Source organism: Nerophis lumbriciformis, linkage group LG04 (genome assembly GCF_033978685.3).
Source record: "Nerophis lumbriciformis linkage group LG04, RoL_Nlum_v2.1, whole genome shotgun sequence".
Taxonomy (NCBI): domain Eukaryota; kingdom Metazoa; phylum Chordata; class Actinopteri; order Syngnathiformes; family Syngnathidae; genus Nerophis; species Nerophis lumbriciformis.
The window spans coordinates 37,531,033-37,553,028 of NC_084551.2; the positions used below are offsets into that span (position 1 = coordinate 37,531,033).

Sequence of the window (21,996 nt, forward strand, 5' to 3'; positions counted from 1 at the left end):
CTCGTGTTAAACCAATCATAAGCTTCAGGCATTTGGGCTTTTGGACGCAGTTTTGGATATCTCAGACTGCTGGGTCTTTTCTTTTAAATGGTTATAGTGTGACGTCACACTGAGTTAAGATACCTGCTTCAAGCTGTGAGCATGTTATGTGTTATTCCTTCAGGTCTCATGTCCTCCCACTTGCTCTGATGTATATAAAATACATATTTATGGGTTATTTGTCTTCACTAAATTTTGAACGGTACTGTTTTGTTCAACATGGACCAGTAATTATAAGTAGGAAATTAAAGGCGGCTTGGTTTGAGGAAACACAAGAAGTGATAAGACAAAGTATTATTTGCAACTACACAGTAAAATCTCCAGTGTTAAATATGCAGTGTTAACATGAATTACATCTATCAGAGTTATTACAACAACAGCTGGAGTAAAACGCCCCCCAGTGTTGGTGTTGATTTCCATCGTTAAACGAGACAGTGTTAGAGGTACTCTGATTAGCCCCGCCCTCCAGCCCCACCTCGTGTCCACACCCTGAAGAATTTTCTGGAAGCCATATTCTGGATGTTTAAGGACTGTGGTAAGTTGCTTCTCCTCTCTTACTAAATCAATTATTTGTCATTTGTAGCATCATGTCAGAATTTACTTTATATTGTTGCTCAATATGTAATTAAGTTATTTGTGTACGGTTTTGTATCTAATAAATATGGTATTCTAAAAGGGCTAATGTCACCCAGTGAATGTTAGCTTAAATGTTAGGCACCTCAGACTTCGTTTTTGCGCGGGATGTGGGACAATTTCAAACATTATGTGAAATAGAATATTTAATATGTAAATTGGACATAATTATATACTGTATAAACCTGGAAAACTTATGTTTTACCCACTTATTCACAAAATACCGGTTTTCACTGTAGTATAGTGATGTACATTGATCCTTGTACTTGAGTACTTAAAATGCCTAATGGAGTGCTTCAGTACTTATATCTTTTAATTATATATATTTTATTTTTATTTTTAAATGTATTTATTTTTCTAACTTTTAATACGAGGGTTTTTCGACCTCGGAGCACAACATGAGAAGAGTCATTTTAACACGTTTGTTACATTAACAGGAAACATTTAAGCCCAAAAATAGATAATTTTTGCACTCAGTGCAAATAAGGCAGTACCTTTGTCATTCCGCGCCCACAACAGTGGAAGCTAAGTATGTTAGCCGCTTGGCTAACTGACGTAACTAGCAGACGAGGCTTGCAGAGCTCTGGGCGGACAGGTGAGTTGACCGCCGCTGCCACGAAGCGAAAGGAGGAACTCGTATAAATACCACAGTGTTTCTATGTCTAATATCAGGTTAGTGTGCCGGGTAATTTTATCATTGTATAATCTTGTGACGATATGCTCCGTGTACAGGCTGGGAAAGGGAGAGTTAAAAGATGTAAGTATTGTAAGGACGCCACTCGCGCCGTTATTAACAGTGAATGAATGTAAGCTGTAAGCTGAATTCAACGCCAAAATAAATATATAATAATGAACGCACAGAAACCGGCTTTTACTCTGTTCTTCGTTACACACACAGACCAAACTTGAACCTCCCCTTGCTCTGTAAACTGCATGTAACAATTGGCTTCAAGTTTATATCAGAAACCAGAACATTTGTAACTATTAAATAAACTAACATAGGGCTCAGTCCATTACAGTATAGATGCATGCATATATATATATATATATATATATATATATATATATATATATATATATATATATATATATATATATATATATATAGCAGTCGGCCCCCGGACAGAGCGACTCCAAAACCAACAAAGGCTGTAACTGTCGAAAGAAACCTGATTGCCCTCTCAACGGGGGGTGCTTACAAACATCAGTTGTCTACCAATCTAAGGTAATACGCAAGGACATTAACACATCCAACACATATGTAGGATTAACCGAGGGAGAATTCAAAACCAGATGGAACAATCACAAGGCTTCTTTCAGGAACCAAAACCTGCGGAATACCACAGAACTCAGCAAACACATTTGGGACCTCAAACACAATAATGTTGAATATTCAATAACATGGCAAATTCTTGCATCCAGCACACCTTACAATAGTGGTAATAAAAGATGCAACCTATGCTTGAAAGAGAAACTGTTTATTATTTACCGTCCAGACCTGTCATCCCTCAACAAGCGCAGCGAAATTGTAACAGCATGCCGCCACAGACGGAAACACCTCCTAGGTAACACATGAGCCAATCACCACGCCCCTACGCCAGCCTGTACCCACCCACTCTGTGCCCTATATAAACCATGGTATGTGAATGCTCCCATTAAAGTCTCCTGATGATTGAGGGAACCCCCCCCCTCATGAAACAGGCCTGTAGAGATGAAATAGTCTTGTGATTTTTTTTCCCACACATACATATATATATATATATATATATATACATAAAAGTATTTATAACTTTCACAAATGCATTGCAGTTCATAAAAATAATAATTTAAAAAAAGGCTGCAGTATCACATATACCCAGAACTGTGATACGTTGACTTCTTTTCTGGCATTCTGAATGAAATGTGCATGTGGATGGATCTTTATTATGTTGCTCTAATCCTGCTTATGTGTTATGTACTTTCTACAGGGAAAATGCTGGTAAAAGTGAGACTGGGTGATGTCCAAAAAGTTGTTAGAATAACAGAACCAAATTTGTCGGACTTTTTGAATGCAGGTAGGAATTTGATATTGTGAATGTGATGTTTGCACACAAGCTTTAACTGTGCTATGAGCAGAGTTTGTACACAGCCTTGAATGTCTGGAAATATAGTGTTTTCCAGGTTTCAAATCAGAATCATCTTTGTTGACCATGTATGTAAAACACACAAGGAATTTGACTCCGGTAAACGGCTTTCTCTGAAAAAATGAACGAAAAAATAAAAATAAATATATATATATATATATATATATATATATATATATATATATATATATATATATATATATATATATATATATATATATATATATAAATGTGCTGGAAAATGCTGGATTTACTCTATGATGGCCCGTGTCACAATTTAAAAATGTATAGTTTGATGTAATTGTGTTGCTCCCGGTGTAAGCATCAAATGTGCCTGGGTGGGGCAAGCCCAGTTATTTGTCATGCAGTATATATATAGATGTATATAGTCTATTTAAAGCTTTGGCTTCTTTAAAAAGTTTACATATTATCTTGAAAGTGCTGGAAAATAGCTTGAATTTTGCTCCTAAAAAGCTGTATGTTAGTTAATAGCACTGTTTCAATTAAATTAAAATTCAGTTGAATTTAGTTATAGAAAACAGCTCTCACTTTATAACTAATGGTAAGCACAAAGTTTATATTATATCTCAAATGATAGGTTTGAATTCCAATTTTAGTGTCTGTAACTGGGTTTCCATTACAGATTTTTTGCAAAATAAAAACAAGATTTCTAAATGACGACAGTCTAATTGCGCATTAAATCTTATCCCGCAAGAATTCGGCATAGGAAGATGGACTCTCCAAAAATCCATACAACACTCCGTATTCTATGTTGTTATAACACAAAATGGCTTCAAACACTCACAAAATGCTACAAAAACCCATAAAATGACTTAAAAAAACACACAGAATACAACAAAACCCATAAAAAGACTTAAAACACACATACAATACCCCCAAAACACACAAAATACTCAAAAAAACACACAAAATGACTTAAAAAACACACAGAATACTACAAAAACCCATAAAAAAACTTAAAACACACATACAATACCCCCAAAACACAAAATACTCAAAGAACATACAAAATGACTTAAAAAACACACGGAATACTACAAAAACACATAAAAAGACTTAAAACTCACATAAAATACCCCCAAAACACTACAAAAACACACAACATACTCACAAAACTCAGAAAATGACTTAAAACGCACATAAAATACCCCAAAAACGCACAACATGACTTAAAAAACTCACAACATGACTTAAAAACACAATATACTCAGAAAATGACTTGAAACACATAAAATACCCCACAAAACACACATAACACTACAAAAACCCATGAAATGACTTAAAAAACACACAAAATACGCCAAAACACACAAGATTAAATAGTGAGTAACCCTGGTCTAGACACTATTGAGCGTAGGTGGCCAGAGCACAAAATCATGAGGTGTGTGTGTAAATATTTTTGCTTCTACATTGTTAATGGCGAGGTTACTAAACAATCACCTGTTAGCTTACCAGCGTGAAGATATGCAGATAAGATTACAGGTATCATAAATCATGTTTCATTTTATGTGTTTTTTGAATTGAATGTGCAATTTCACATTTGTTGGCCCTTTTTTTGGTAGCCCTATTTGAAATTATATATAGGAGTATCAAGTCATTAGGTTTTTCTAATGATCATTTTTCTTATATTTGTGTATACAGTATTTGTTTTGACTGGGCCTTTCAACTTTGGCTGTATGTTTTGCTTCAAAATAACTGATTTGAAACTCATTTAAAAAATATATCAAATGACGGTTTCTGCTTTTTTTCTGTTTCCTAGCATTTTCCAAATTCGATGTCCCAGCTGTAACAGAAGGTGTCAAAGTTGTTGACAGTTCAGGGACTGAGATAAATGATGATGTTTTTGAGGAAATTGTGAAGGATCCATCCACTGGGGTACTAACCATCAAATACGAAACAGGTTTGTTACCGCTTTAAATTTGTAAGCTATATTAACATTTTTATTCCAATAGTGAGAAGAGGTAAATCTTTATTTATAATCAAGCTAAGTAACTTTTTGTTTTCAAAGCAAACCGATATTCTCCATTAGATTAGGTGTGGGTTTATGAGCAAATTGTGTCCAACATGTCTTCTTTCTCCTTTTTGCAATGGTGGTTAGAATCTGTCTCCATGGTAACCTCTCCAAAGTCCCAATCATTCGTTTGTTCATCGGATTCAGACACAATCATCCTTGAAGACACTCCTACCAGAAAGCGTCAGAGGCTGGACTCTGAAGCTATGCAAGTAAGACTTCATACAGGCACTAACGCTTTCTATTGAACAAGGATTAAAATGGTTCGAACAATGATCTTAAATTGCATCGTATGAGGGCTATGTTTAAGTTATGTCCAGATTTTAACATTGTATTGTACTAAATATAAATTTCTTAAACTGTTTTATATTTTTGTTTGATATTTTTATTTCAGCTGATGAAATCCATTCTTACCAAGAAATCGGGTGGAGAATATTTAATAAATGAATACAACCGAACTAAGTCCTTGACAGATGAGAGCAGAAGAAAATTGGTGAATATACTGGCAGCTGAGATGACGGAGAAGAATGGGTAAGGTGTTAATTGGTTTTGATTGGCACATGTGTTCTTATTTAGGTTTCAGAGTAATTTTAAATCTAAATAATAAACATTTCACTACATCTTATAAAACGTGTGTATGACAAATAAACTTTAATGTGATTTTTTTTTTTAAGTACATCTCCATCTAGACAGGTGAAAGAAATGTATGCACAAGGAATTGTGAACTTGTTCCCCAACCTCAAAGACCCATTTTCCAAGAATGGCTATGTGAGTTACACACTCTTAATTGTTGTTACAGTTTTTATTTTGAGTCGTCCCAGAGTATGTTGTGACTAATAGTGCCTATTTTTGCAATTCTCTCAAAGGAACATTTTTATGATAGCAACAGTGGTACTGGGTACTTGGCCTGGAGAATTAAAACTATTCAGAGATGCAGTGCTAAAGAAAGGCGATCATCATTTGGAGGTAATCCTATATTATTCTTGAAAAATGTATTAAATAGAATAGTCATATGAGCACTTATTGGTTTTGTTGCATTTGTTGCAATGCTTTTCAGCCAATAGCCAAACATTTTTTCATAAAAGTTGGGTCAAATCCAGCTGACAAAGTGTTTTGAACTGTATGTGATTGTCATGAGTAGTATGTCCCCATATTGTTTAGCTTTGGCGGAAGGACCATCTGATGAAGACAAGTCGGGGGGACCAACTGTTGGACGAGTTACCCAATTCATTCCAGAGATTGTCCTGTCTGAAGATGAGTGCAAGAAAGCGATGTCACTGATGAAACATTCGGCTGACGTGGAAATGGTCATCAAAAAGATGAAGCTGACATTTGCCCATCAGCATAACATGGTCCTGGACCCACAGCAGTCAAGCAACATTCTATCTTATTTTCTGTTTTTTAAAGACATCAAAGGCTTGGTAATTATCTCATCAATATTTTCTGTATTAATGTTGTACAACTATTGCACATTTTAACTGTCGTTTACTGTGTAATTTTAAAATTGGTACCTAACTTCCCACTACAGGTTGAACAGGATTTTGTTCTATTGTTTGGAGAGGATGTATCGGGCAAGTTTCTGGAGAAGTAGCCAACCACATTCAAAAAGAAGATCATCCAACAATGCAGAAAGCTTCCCTCCATCACTGAGCTTGAGGAACTCCTGATGGCAGCTGACCCTCCTGAGGATGGGGCTGAAGTGAACGTTGACTTTGGTAAGATGTTTGGAAGGATACATCCATTTAAATGAGGAAGCATGTTCAAAATGCAGACTTACAACCATAATTAGAACAAAATTCCAAAGTCTTTGGCCTCACCAAGAAGATTTTTTTGAAAAAAAAAAGGACTTCTTCAGGTGTTTTTAAAGTGCCATATTTTATTTATGTATATATATATATATATATATATATATATATATATATATATATATATATATATATATATATATACATACACACACATAAATAAAATATGGCACTTTAAAAACACCTGAAGAATAGTAATGAAAATGCCACTGACCTTGCAGTGTATTAAATTAAATTGTTGGTCCACATTTGAAGTAGGCTATCAAACTTGTTCTGTTTCAGGTTGGGACAGTGACCTCTCATCGATTTTGCTGCTCTTACACTTGATCCCACCGACTGCTCTAGGTCGGAAGAGGCCAGGAAAAGTTTCTGCATCCCGGGCTGAGAAGCATCTTGTGGTCTTCAAGAAGGTTTGTATTGTTTTCTAATAAAGGATTTTTAGTTTACAATAATTGATGTAATCATTTCTATAATATAACCACAATCATGTCGATTTTTTTTATTCTTCTCTCCATAGACTGGAACAAGCATCCAAGAACATCTTGACACCATTACTACCAGCACTCAACCCTATCTCCTGGCTGTTGGAGTGAGGAAGAATACAATCCACCAGTTCTTCATAATTCTCGACAAGAATGCCATACCTTGCAGGTCACACTCCTCTCTTGGTGCTTTTGATGAACTGTTTAAAACACACTTTGTGTTTACGACATCATACCACACCATGCTCCACAACATGTACACATTCATCCAGACTACTTTGTACAACATTGATGTTGGGAAGGTCAAAGAGAGTCCTCGTGTTGCTGAAATTAGGACAAGGTTGCTTCTGTAGTGTTTGACTTTCGTCTTCCACCATTAAGTGTTTTGTTTGTCAGGCTGAGTTCCCTAGTTCAAACATGCTTGTTCGTCATTTACGTTTAGTTCACGGTTACCTGCCTGGAAAAAATCTTAACCTTAAATGCGTTCAAACTAGATGTGGAGGTGTGTTTGGTACTTTCTCTGGTTTTAGGAAGCATTTGAAAACAAAACACTCAGAGTGTACTGAACTACAGATTGGCACCTATGTTCACTTAAACAGGACAGAAGAAACAGTGTCAGTTAATGTAGATGAGTCAGCCACAACATCTGAACAGTCGAGACAAGCTAATAGGAGCAGTCTGGATATGTGTGCCACTGCTGTTGCACAACTTAAGGTAGCTGGATTAAGTCAGTCTACTATGAATGGTTTTGTCTCATCCATGGAGGAAGTGTACAGAGTACCGCTGTGACTTCATTGTCTGTTCAGATGTGGCATTTGACATGCCTGTGTTTTGTAAGATAAAAAATATTATTGTCAAAGCTGATGATGTATTACTCTGTGGGAAACTGATGGAAACTGTGTGTTTTGAGGAGCATTACCATGCCTATAAGGTCAGGTTGCATCCAGACAAAGTTGTTAAGGTTTTGGACATAAAGAAACTGCCTTACTCCAAACCATTTGATGTTCAAATGGCGAATGGAACATCATGTTCCACATTGTATGTTGTCCCATATTGCCATTTCTTGCAGACCTAAGGTCACCCTTTCTGTATTCTCTCCCTAAAGTTGATTGTTCTGCCTGACAAAGAAATAAAGGTAATTAAACGTATGATATTGTATTACTGTGTTTTGCACTCACTTGCTATTTACAAGACAAAGTTGTTGAGACTTAATTTGACACTGCACAAGAGTAAATCAAGTAGAATGAGCACCTTTTTTTTTTTCAGAAATAGTGTGAGGTTTTATAAACACTGCAATGTTAAAGCATTTTTACTATTTACTAAATATTTTTTTCTTCACTGCAAGGGAGTGAATAATCAACATATTATGAAACCTTATCAGAGCTTTTTGAACACCAAAGCAGTGTTAATGAGCAAATACATTTAACTTGGTGTACATTTATCACCACAGAAGAGTAATTTATCAACACTACTCAAGAGTAATATTTACACTAATCAGAGTTAAAAAAAAATAAGTTGAACAACACTCTACAGTGTAACATTTTTTGACTCTATTTAGTGTTCATTTAAATCTATAAATTTAACACTATGGAAAAAGTAAATTTAACACCAGCTCAGGTTAGGACCATATAGACTCGGGAATAGTGTTAAATTTAACTCTTTAAGTGTTGATTTGACACAATGGAATTTACTGTGTACTGTAATCATGCAAAGTGCACAAAAAAACTGACATATAAATGTTGCTAAAAGCACCTTTTTTATGCAGAGTGTGCAGGTGTACTTAAAGGCCTACTGAAACCCACTACTACCGACCACGCAGTCTGATAGTTTATACATCAATGATGAAATCTTAACATTGCAACACATGCCAATACGGCCGGGTTAGCTTACTAAAGTGCAATTTTAAATTTCGCGCGAAATATCCTGCTGAAAACGTCTCGGCACGTGACGTCACGGATTGTAGAGGACATTTTGGGACAGCATGGTGGCCAGCTATTAAGTCGTCTGTTTTCATCGCAAAATTCCACAGTATTCTGGACATGTGTGTTGGTGAATCTTTTGCAATTTGTTCAATGAACAATGGAGACAGCAAAGAAGAAAGCTGTAGGTGGGAAGCGGTGTATTGCAGGCGACACAAACAGCCGGTGTTTCATTGTTTACATTCCCGAAAGATGACAGTGAAGCTTTACCATTGGCCTGTGGAGAACTGGGACAACAGAGACTCTTACCAGGAGGACTTTGAGTTGGATGCGCAGACACGGTACCGTGAGTACGCATGCAGCTGCGGCTTCCAAACATTTGATCGCTTGCCCGTACATGCGTGCCGCTATGTGCATGTCACGTACGTAACTTTGGGGACTTTGGGGAAATATATGTGCCGAATGAACTTTGGGGAGGTGAACGGTACATTGGGCTGTGGGATTGAGTGTGTTGTGCAGGTGTTTGAGTTGTATTGGCGGGTTATATGGACGGGAGGGGGGAGGTGTTTGTTATGCGGGATTAATTTGTGGCATATTAAATATAAGCCTGGTTGTGTTGTGGCTAATAAGAGTATATATATGTCTTGTGTTTATGTACTGTTTTAGTCATTCCCAGCTGAATATCAGGTCCCACCCGCCTCTCACAGCATCTTCCCTATCTGAATCGCTCCCACTGCCCTCTAGCCCTTCACTCTCACTTTCCTCATCCACAAATCTTTCATCCTCGCTCAAATTAATGGGGAAATCGTCACTTTCTCGGTCCAAATCGCTCTCGCTGCTGGTGGCCATGATTGTAAACAATGTGCAGATGTGAGGAGCTCCACAACCGGTGACGTCACGCTACTCGTCTGCTACTTCCGGTACAGGCAAGGTTTTTTTATCAGCGACCAAAAGTTGAGAACTTTATCGTCGATGTTCTCTACTAAATCCTTTCAGCAAAAATATGGCAATATCGCGAAATGATCAAGTATGACACATAGAATGGACCTGCTATCCCCGTTTAAATAAGAAACTCGCATTTCAGTAGGCCTTTAATGTTGTGACCGGTAAATCTATGTAATGTTTATGAAAAAAAAAAAAAAGTACTTGTCAAGCGTGTACGCACTTATGCGTTTTTGGGTTTGATGTTGTTTTTCCTTTGTTTAGTGTTTTTTCCTGTTGTTCGTTAAACTTTCTGTTTTGGTTAGTTTTGCTGTATCTGTCTATGTTATTCTAACAACTTTACCTCTACTTCTGGGCGCTATTTTCCTCACCAATTGCAGATCAGGATGGTTTATCTACCAGTGTCGCCTGATTCTCGATGATGGTTCATTGTCTTGTGTTCATGCCTCACGTTGATGTTTGGACGACCTGTATTATTTTCTTTTGCTTGGTACTTAATTAAATCCCTATTCTGCTCTAACCTGTATATCACCTGCCGTCAATGTTCCCTCTAATTTTTCATGTGTGTGAGCATACGCAAAAACTCCCTGAGCATTCAGTGGAGCCCATGTGAGCAACATCGGACGTGCACACTGTGGCTACACCAGTAGCACACCTGTCCCAAACCTGACTAAATAACAATTTCAATCTCCATCCATCCATTCATTTTCTACCGCTTTTCCCTTTCGGGGTCGCTGAAGCCTATCTCAGCTGCATTCGGGCGGAAGGCGGGGTACACCCTGGACAAGTCCCCACCTCATCGCAGGGCCAACACAGATAGACAGACAACATTCTCTTATTATAATCAAATGACAGCAGTCATTTCCAATTCTAATATAATAAGTGTTTAGGCCCACTTACGATGACAATAACAAAAAATATTGTTTTTCATGAAGTGTGTACTTGTATTGTTTGTCTGGGTGGAGGTCCTGCTTTGGAAATAACTTGTACCCCTTTCAGACATTGCATTTAGTTCCCATTAAAACATTCACATGTTGCACAATGACATGTAAGCAGGGGATCATGTGTACATTCCTGCAACTTCCTGTTTGTAAAAAAATATATTTTTATTAGTATTTATTTATTATACTAACAGCATTTCATGATTAATATTTATAAATTAAGATTCCTAATAAATGACACTAGAATAAGCACACATTTGATTGGTAAATCAAATCAAATCAAATCAACTTTATTTATAAAGTGTAACGACCTGGAATGACACTTTATGTGTGGTGTTGAAGTTGTCCGACTTTTTGTGTGGCTGTAAACGCATCACTGGCTAAGTGAGTATATGTGCATGTGTTGGCGCAAGTAAGAAAGAGCGAGCGGCTGCTGTTGATATAACAAAGTTGCTTTTGGTCTGGTTTGTACTGCAGAAAATGACCACTTTTGCTAGATATCATTTTTTTTACTAATGTTTTGGTGATGTGTTTATGGCCGACAATGAAGAGTTTTGCTCAGTAAAGTGATGGATGGAATTCATGTCCTCAAAGCGTCTCGACAGACGTTACAATATTTGAACAATGATGACGAAAACTGTTGTCTCTGTCGTGTCCGTGTGTCGAAAATTGTTATGCGCTTATTTTTTTATTTGATTTTGTGCGCAGCATAGATTTGCCGTGAGCAGAGGACGCTTGAGCAGTGCGCAATTGCACAGGCGCGCACCACAGAGGAACATTTGCCTGCCGTCTCTGCATCCTGGAATCCTGCCGCCTGCAACCACATGCATTGTTGATAATGATAAAAAAACAAAACTTAAACTTAACTTAACTTACGTAAACTGCAAGGAAGTATTTTGAATCTAGATTAAAATCATCATGGGTCCCCTTTAAAAACAAATTTAGCACCACCAAGCTCAAAAGTGACAGGTATTGGTGCTGTGTTGCCAATCTAGACCAGGAAGGAAAAAAAACATCTGAAGTACAAAGGTTTTACAAGAAGATTTTTTTTTCTTTTTGATTTTTGAGTCACCGCACAACCAGGACGCTGTGTGAAAATAAAAAAGTGGTATGGTCCTATCTGGTGATGCCTCAATGTGTCACTTTAAAAAAAAAGTTGGATACAGCTGCTGTGTTATTTGACTACAAAATTTCAAACTGTGTTCATCAGGAAGTGCTCCTTTCGGCTCACGATGACAGTTCGGGGGGAGTGGCGTAACGAGTTTGACATTAGTTTTTGTCTTCATCATCGATCTAAATGGAACTAAGAAAAATAATACATTTTGAAGTGTGGGTTTATTTTGATTTTATAACAGAAAATCTTTTCTCATTGACCAGAGTTGTGTGTTTCATATTCCTTTCTGCGCAGCTATTTGTTTAAAAATAGCAAAACTACTTTGTGGAGGGGGGGCGTGGCCTGCGGGCCTGCAGCGAAGCGGGGTGTGCCAGGACCGACCTCGAAGTCAGTGACAGGTGCGTAGATGGCCCACCTGGGCCTTGTTATCTAATCACCTGTCACTCTGTATAAGCAGCAAACGGGGAGGAGAGAGGTTGTTGGAGCTGGAGCTGGAGCAAGAGCGCGAGACCAACAGACTACCGCTGAAAAGCAACCAGAAACATTGTTGGAAAAATAAAAACTATTTTAAACCATGAAACGGGCTCGCCTGGAGATACTTGGTGGTCAAGAGGACCCACTGGAAGAGAGCTTTCACATACTTATATATGCTAATTATCGATTCTATTGGCAGTTCTAATATGACTAAAATGATTCAGCAGAAGGCCATTCTGAAACACTAAAACAGACTCAGTGCAGTGTCAATACGGGTAGTTTGTGTGCCACACACTCACTAAGGCATCACTCGACCTATTTATTTGATCATCTTCTGTGTATCTGGAACAGAAACACATTAACACAACGCTTTTGGTTCAACTTAAAGGAAGTCCATGCCGTACTATTTCTCTTTGTTTTTATTCTCAAGCTATCTCCCTAGTTAATTCCATTTTGTGACAATGACAGCCTGATTAGAAACATACAGAATGTCCAGATAATTGTATTCACAGTATATGGGGTGTCAGAATGCTACAGGACTTAGCCCAATTTTCTAAATATGACTCATGTGGGATTCATTCATTTGTCTGAAATGGAATCCCCTTGACCCCGGTAGTGTGGAAGTGACAGGATGTTTGTATAATGTTGCCATGGAGACAGCATGCAGCTGGAAGCACTACAGAGAGAAGGCTAGTTCACGTAGACAAACACATGGCAAGTTGAAGTACAGTGAGCAACTGTGATGTAAACGTATCTCATTGTTTGAGGAATAACACGTTTTTTGGTCTGACGTGTGTGTTGCTGTCCTGACGTGTTTATTGTTTATTGGCGGAGGTCAGAGGGCGTGGCCATGCTTGTGTGTCTTACATGCCAGCAGAGAGCTTGAGGTCCGGGATGCAAATATTGTCGTCCCCGCAGTCCAGGAGAATGTAGGCCTGGGGAGAAGAAAGACGTTTAAAGATAAATCACAGCAAATTGAGAAAGAATGAGTCTCAAATCGAACATTTTGTTAGTGCACTCAATATGTGTACTATGTACACTGCATACTTAGTTGCTGAATGTGCAGATTTTAAAAGTGTAGTGCTGTCTTACCCTGATTACTGTCAGTAAAGGGGGTCTTGATACAACTTTTTCCACTTTTGATACAGTACCATTATTAGAGCCTTGCGTATTGCCTGATAATGATATTATTTGAACAATATCAGCACAAATCATAGGACATACTTGGATTATTTTGTAGGGCAGAACGTCGGAAAAGGTTTGATCAAGTGAATTTACACCGAGAAACAATGATAGGTATGAAAAAACACTAACCTTATGACGGATTTATGCTTTTGTTTGTTGTTCATTTGTTTTTGGCGGTACCCAGTGGTCACGATAATTCATTATATTACGCCTATGACAGTAAATTGAATGATGCGGACACGCTTGTTACTGGATACTTTCTAATGCGATTCCGCCTTGGAAACTTTGTATGTTTTAGACTGCATAATTATTCAATGAAGGACACTTAAAACGTATGTTTAGCTGAGAGCTGGGCACATATTTTGACTCGGGGGCCACATTGAGAGAAAAAATGTGTCTGGGGGGGGGGGGAATGTTTATGTATGTATAAATTATCTGTACACATTTAGCTGTAAAATCCTGCTGTACAATATGTGTGTTTGATTCCCTTTTTTCAGGAACACTAACACCAAAAGTCACAATATATGAACAGAGTACCTAAAAAAACCCCGTAATGGAGCTTTACAGTTTTTTACGGAATGGGACACCAAAAATGTACATCAAAATAAAGAAAATGGGATTTACTGAATATTAACAACATATAAACATCGCTCCTCTTTCACTTCTCCGATCAGCTCCTTTATAGACATATTTTTACAATCAAGCAAAATGTGCTCAGCTGTTGCATAGCTACTAACCTCTACTAGCCTACAGTGTACCATGTTTACCTTTTGAAAGTGACTTGACTAAAATAGGAGAAAAGAGCAGCCTTGTGTGCTGAGTGGCGGACATTTAGATGTTAACTGGCTGTCCAGCTTTGCACAAGTAGACTGCTTGAATCGGAGCTTATATCAGAGATTTTAGATGCAAGCCAATATCATCTGATACATGATTTGCTTTTGCTAATATCAGACCGATATCAATATCAGATCAGGACACCTCAACTGTCAGTCCCACTTACCAGAAATGAACACCAATATCTGTCTTTGTCTCTCCTTTTTGACTGAACTGCAACCGCTCAAGTTAGTTATTTCCGTTATGTAGTCAAGAATTAGGGTCTAATACTACACACTCACCATCCAGGCACTGCATTAATCCGTACTTCTCAGCATGCATGCACTTATGCAGAAAATGTGTAAGTGTGGACACTCAGTGGAAAATTGATTCATGTAAAACTACACAAATCCAGGATCTAAATAGGATATAAAAGCTGTATAATACATGTCAAGTGCATTAGTTTGACCTAATAAACATGTTCATGCACACCACAGCACAATCTTGAGCAGGGGTGTCAAACATACGGCCCGCGGGCCTGATCCGGGTTTTATCCAGCCCGTGGGATGAGTTTGCTTAGTATAAAAATGAGACGAAATTTTTGAATGAAAAAAAAACTGCTGTTCTAAATGTGTCCACTAGATGTCGCAATAGCAATTCTTTGTATCGTTGTAGATGATGCTACATATGTTAAAAAAATAAACCACATGATGTTAGTGCACCAGTCGAGGAAAATGAGCAAATTACATATATAATATTCTGTATTTTGATTTTGATATTAGTTTTTTATCTTGATAGGTTGAAAATTAACACCAATGAGTTGACTGATGAACATTATCACATCATTTATTCAGAAAGTATAAATGACGACAAACAAAGATAGAATACTATTAACCGCAACATGTAAGTGTAAAACCAACAACATTAATTTTTAAACAAAGAAAACAATGTGAAGTAGGGATGTTGATAAATGCTTTAAAATGTAATATCAGAAATGATCGGTATCGGTTTCAAAAAGTAAAATGTATGACTTTTTTACGGACGTAGGGAGAAGTACAGAGCGCCAATAAACCTTAAAGGTACTTACTTTGCGTGCCGGCCCAATCACATAATATCTACGAATTTTCACACACACAAGTGAATGCATGCATACTTGATCAACAGTCATACAGGTCACACTGTGGGTGGCCGTATAAACAACTTTAACACTGTTACAAATATGCGCCACACTGTGAACCCACACCAAACAAGAATGACAAACACATTTCAGGAGAACATCCGCACCGTAACACAACATAAACACAACAGAACAAATACCCAGAACCCCTTGCAGCACTAACTCTTCCGGGACGCTACAATATACACCCCCCGCTACCCAATCCCCCCCCCCAACCTCAACCCCAAAACCCCGCCCACCTCAACCTTCTCATGCTCTCTCTGGGAGAGCATGTCCCAAATTCCAAGCTGCTGTTTTGAGGCATGTTAAAAAAAAATAATGCACTTTGTGACTTCAATAATAAATATGGCAGTGCCATGTTGGCATTTTTTCCATAACTTGAGTTGATTTATTTTGGAAAACCTTGTTACATTGTTTAATGCATCCAGCGGGGCATCACTACAAAATTAGGCATAATAATGTGTTAATTCCACGACTGTATATATCGGTATCGGTTGATATCGGTATCGGTAATTAAGAGTTGGACAATATCGGAATATCAGCAAAAAAGCCATTATTGGACATCTCTAATGTGAAGTTATCTTTATTTTTAAGTTATCGTGCCGTGATTTTACCAGTCCGGCCCACTTGGGAGTAGATTTTTTCCCCATGTGGACCCCGATCTAAAATTAGTTTGACACCCCTGATCTAGAGGCTGAATAGCTTTTAAAGACATGTATGAGTTAGGTTGACATGGCGTTTGTACCCACAAGCTCTTGCAGGAAGGTGCTGCTATAGTAGTTCAGGACAGGTGGCAGCGCATGGCCCTGAGTGGGAGGGGCCAGGCTGTAGTTCAGAGCCAATGAGATGGGAGACAATTTGTCCCGGAACTCGTCCTCCTCCTGCGGCGATACAGCCATTATATAAAGGCCCATCATCAAGTGGCCATAAACATTTATATGAGCTGCTCACCCTGAGATAAATGGTGTAGTTGAGGCAGGCCTTCGGATGCTTGTGACCCAGTTTTAGGAGTCCGGTGAGTTGAGGCTGCTGGGAGTCCAAGAAGAGGACACGCCTCACGCCTCCTCGGATGCCTTTCAACCAATCCAAATGCAGCTCTGCTCTGAGGTCTGAAGGGGAACGTGAGGCACGAGAAGATGTGTCATACTCGGGATGTAACGGTATCATAATTTCATATCACGGTTATTGCCACCAAAATGATCATTATCATCACTGTATTGTTGAATGTGCTCAGAAAGTACTCATACACACTTATAATCAAGTATAATTAAAAATATATATATTTAACAAATAAATAGCCACACATTGAACTATCTTGGCGGGGGAATATGTTTTATAATAATATTGTTCTGGCTACTTATGAACAATACTATTTTTATTTGAGTGTTTTTAAATACAAACCCCAAAACCAGTGAATTGGCACGTTGTGTAATTCGTAAATAAAAACAGAATATAATGATTTGCAAATCCTTTTCAACTTATATTCAATTGAATAGACTGCAAAGACAAGATACTTAATGTTCGAACTGGAAAACTTTATTTTTTGCAAATCATTTGGAATTTGATGCCAGCGACATTTTTCAAAAAAGCTGGCACAAGTGACAAAAAGACTGACAAAAGTTGAGGAATGCTCATCAAACACTTATTTGGAACATCCCACAGGTGAACAGAATCATTGGGAACAGGTGGGTGCCATGATTGGGTATAAAAGCAGCTTCCATGAAATGCTCAGTCATTCACAAACAAGGATGAGGCGAGGGTCACCACTTTGTCAACAAATGCGTGAGCAAATTGTCGAACAGTTTAAGAACGACATTTCTCAACGAGCTATTGCAAGGAATTTTAGGGATTTCACCATCTACGGTCCGTAATATCATCAAAAGGTTCAGAGAATCTGGAGAAATCCCTGCACGTAAGCGGCAAGCCCGTGACTTTCAATCCCCCAGGCGGTACTGGATCAAAAACCGACATTAGTGTGTAAAGGATATCACCACATAGGCTGGAAAAGTGTTCTGTGGTCTGACGAGTCCACATTTCAAATTGTTTTTGGAAATTGTGGACGTTGTGTCCTCCGCACCAAAGAGGAAAAGAACCATCCGGATTGTTATAGGCGCAAAGTTGAAAAGCCAGCATCTGTGATGGTATGGGGGTGTATTCGTACCCAAGACATGGGTAATTTACACATCTGTGAAGGCACCATTAATGCTGAAAGGTACATACAGGTTTTGGAGCAACATATGTTGCCATCCAAGCAACGTCTTTTTCCTGGACACCCCTGCTTATTTCAGCAAGACAATGCCAAGCCACATTCTGCACATGTTACAACAGCATGGCTTCGTAGTAAAAGAGTGCGGGTACTAGACTGGCCTGCCTGTAGTCCAGACCTGTCTCCCGTTGAAAATGTGTGGCGCATTATGAAGCCTAAAATACCACAACTGAGACCCCCGGACTGTTAAACAACTTAAGCTGTACATTAAGCAAGAATGGGAAATAATTCCACCTGAAAAGCTTCAAAAATTGGTCTCCTCAGTTCCCAAACGTTTACTGAGTGTTGTTAAAAGGAAAGGCCATGTAACACAGTGGTAAAAATGCCGCTTTGCCAACTTTTTTGGCAATGTGTTGCTGCCATTAAATTCTAAGTTAATGATTATTTGTAAAAAAAAAAAAAAACGTTTCTCAGTTCAAACATTAAATATCTTGTCTTTGAAGTCTATTTAATTAAATATAAGTTGAAAAGGATTTGCAAATCATTGTTTTCTGTTTTTATTTACGATTTACACAACGTGCCAACTTCACTGGTTTTGGGTTTTGTATTTTTATGCACAAGCTCTAAACATATTTGAGCTATAATTAATAATTCCGACTTCACGGAAATGATTGCACCATGGTTTCTGTACTATGGATGATGAGCTATAAAGGAAGCAGGCGGCTTACCCACAGAGCTGGGGATGCCCGTTCCACCCACTTCTGCACACACATCCACCTTCAGGCTGCAGGTAAGAAGATAAGGAGTTAATGTTGCATATACAGTTCATTTTGGACTTATTTCACAGTCTTTGTAAGGGAATTTAGTCATTGTGTTGGTAAATACCACTGAGGGGATTTCCATTCAGTCAGTCAGACATGGGAGACTGGGCAACAGTCCTGCACTTCCTATATTTGTGTGTTTATCAACGTACGTGTGTGTGTGTGTGTTGGTGTGTGTTGGTGTGTGTGTGTGTGTGTGTGTGTGTGTGTGTGTGTTTTATCGCCTCTTCCATCAAGGAAACAGGAAGGTGAGTCCCACATTAAGGAGTTGCTAATATCCACTAATTTGAAATTTGGCGACATAAGGCTGTGTTTGTTTGATTCCACTTCAGTAACTCTACTAATAGTTTTGAATGCGCACATTGCGGATGGCGCAGTGTTTCTTAAAAAAACATTGGAATTAGAAACTGGGTTGAGTGATACAGAGGCGGTAGTGCATGCTCTAAAATATTAGTATGTTAAAAAAAAATCCTTCTTCAAATCATTTTGACCTTTTCAGTTAGTTTTGTGTTGTGTGTAAAACCATGTGTATTTTTTGTGTGCTCAAGTGTGACTAATAATAAGCAGTGTGTGTGTGTGTGTGTGTGTGTGTGTGTGTGTGTGTGTGTGTGTGTGTATGTGTGTGTGTGTGTGTGTGTGGCATGCATATGTGTATGCTGCAAGGAAATGAGGCCAATTTTACAGAGAGCACACACATCAGAGAATGGTTAGTCAATATTCTGTGGAACCTTTCCCAAAATGCATCTATGCACAACCACCTAACACATTGCTATTGTTAGCCACGCTTTTGATGAACCCGTACTTAATTCGATTAAAAAACAACTTTTGACCTTTTTGTGTTTTGGAATAATGTGTGCTTCTTCTTTTTTTTTTTTTTTTTTAGGAAAACCAATAAGCTGTTTATATTTTTAAAGTTGTGACCCAACTTTAGCGCCTGCATTCAATCTATTTTAGAACAAACAGTCCTAGTCATAAGGGGACACATGCTTGGAACAATAAACTGATACATAAACAAAGACAACACATACTTGGCCTACGTTTTTGCAGTTATCATCAAAAATGAAAATGGAATGCATTGTTTGCATATTGGAAAAAAAAAGGAGACCGGTATTTGCACTTTCAGTGGTGATACTATACCACAAAGTACTTGAAAACAATGAGAGGACGTTGAAGCAGATGACAGCTGGATTTATTATATCAGTGATTTAAATCCGTTTTTAAAACTACCACTGCACTGAAACATGTTTGCACATTATTTCTGTTGAATTAAAATGTGTACTTTTAACTAGAGATGTCCGATAATATCGGCCTGTCGATATTATCGGCGAATAAATACTTTAAATTGTAATATCGGAAATTATCGGTATCGTTTTTTTTGTTATCGGTATCGTTTTTTGTTTTTTTATTAAACAAACATCAAAAACACAAGATACACTTACAATTAGTGCACCAACCCAAAAAACCTCCCTACCCCATTTACACAAAAGGTTTGTTTCTTTCTGTTGTTAATATTCTGGTTCCTACATTATATATCAATATATATCAATACAGTCTGCAAGGGATACAGTCCGTAAGCACACATAATTGTGCGTGCTGCTGGTCCACTAATAGTACTAACCTTTAACAGTTAATTTTAATCATTTTCATGAATTACTAGTTTCTATGTAACTGTTTTTATATTGTTTTACTTTCTTTTTTATTCAAGAAAATGTTTTTAATTTATTTATCTTATTTTATTTTATTAATATTTTAAAAAAGGACCTTATCTTCACCATACCTGGTTGTCCAAATTAGGCATAATAATGTGTTAATTCCACGACTGTATGTATCGGTTGATATCGGTATCGGTAATTAAGAGTTGGACAATATTGGGATATTGGCAAAAAGCCATTATCGGACATCCCTACACATGACCATTGTTGGAGAAATACTATACAGAAACACGTTTACACACTACTGGGCATTGAACCACCACCAACAACAGTGTACAAAACTGTTTTTTTTGTGGCGCATTGGCGCAATTAAAAATCAATAAACCCGCATCAGCAATTAAAACATATCTTACGTGGTACTGTCAAAATTAAAATTGCAAAAAACATATTAAACGTGGAAAAAAATTAAGAAATAAAATATCTGAACTCACAATCTGTAGAACCCATTCGAGCTTCCGGGGTTGGCCGACATGGTCTCACAAGATGTAGCTTCTCTTTAAATATCCTTCTTGAAAATGGCCTTGCAAATATATGTGTTGTCTTGTCTAATCATAAAAGATGCAGACGAGGCGTGTTGGCTGAGTTCTTAAAGTTTACTCCACAGCGTGCTCATCAAAAACATCCTGCTGCTGGCATGGCTAAACGCGACTACTGCGCATGTTCTTCACTACTGTGGCATGCTGGGTAATGTAGTTCTTATGTTACCTAGCTCATAACATCACTGTATATATCTACCTTAGGCCATGGGTTGATATCGGTATCGGTTGATATCGGTATCGCTAATTAAACAGTTGGACAATATCGGAATATCGGCAAAAAGCCATTATCGGACATCCCTGCTTTTAACCACATATCGCATTGTATGAGTGTAATAGGTTGTCTTTAATACGACAATAACCGAATAAGGAAAAATAACATTTTGATTAAAGGTAACTGTGTATTTTTGGTTTCTTACTGTAGATCTGTCGTTTTTTGACAGTGCTTTGTATTCAGATGGCGCAGTCCTATTGCAATATGTTGTCAATCTTTTAGGAGCACTCAATTTAAATGGTAAATGGGTTATACTTGTATAGCGCTTGTCTACCTTTAAGGTACTCAAAGCGCTTTGACACTATTTCCACATTCACACACTGAAGGCGGGAGCTGCCATGTAAGGCCCTAACCACCACCCATCAGGAGCAAGGGTGAAGTGTCTTGCCCAAGGACACAACGGACATGACGAGATTGGTAGAAGGTAGGGATTGAACCAAGAACCCTCAGGTTGCTGGCACGGCCACTCTCCCAACTGCGCCACGCCGTCCATTTATTACTGTACGTAGCATAGTTTTGAAATTGTGTGCATTAGTATGATTAAAAATATGTCATTATACTGTATACATGATTTAATGCTGTTTTTTTTTCGTTTTAAACAAAAAACATGAGTACACGAAGAAGAAGAAGAAGAAGAAAAAGAAGAAGTAGCAGAAGAAAAAGAAGTAGTAGAAGACAAAAAAGAAGTACAAGTCGAAGAAGCATAAGAAGAAAAACAAGAAGTATGTATGCAGATATGTTTTTTGTTATTTTTACATTTTATAGTGG

General features: G+C 37.8%; 1 protein-coding gene across 1 annotated transcript in view; it reads right to left on the bottom strand.

The window, feature by feature from the left end:
* itga8 (integrin, alpha 8) overlaps window positions 1-21,996 on the bottom strand; it is a 204,019-nt gene that overhangs the window by 51,416 nt on the left and 130,607 nt on the right. The window contains exons 16-19 of the mRNA XM_061954587.2: window positions 18,614-18,669; window positions 16,631-16,788; window positions 16,429-16,560; window positions 13,372-13,439 (exon numbers count right to left, since the gene is read on the bottom strand). Coding sequence (XP_061810571.1) covers window positions 13,372-13,439; window positions 16,429-16,560; window positions 16,631-16,788; window positions 18,614-18,669 — 414 coding nt within the window. The remainder of the gene's footprint in view (window positions 1-13,371; window positions 13,440-16,428; window positions 16,561-16,630; window positions 16,789-18,613; window positions 18,670-21,996) is intronic.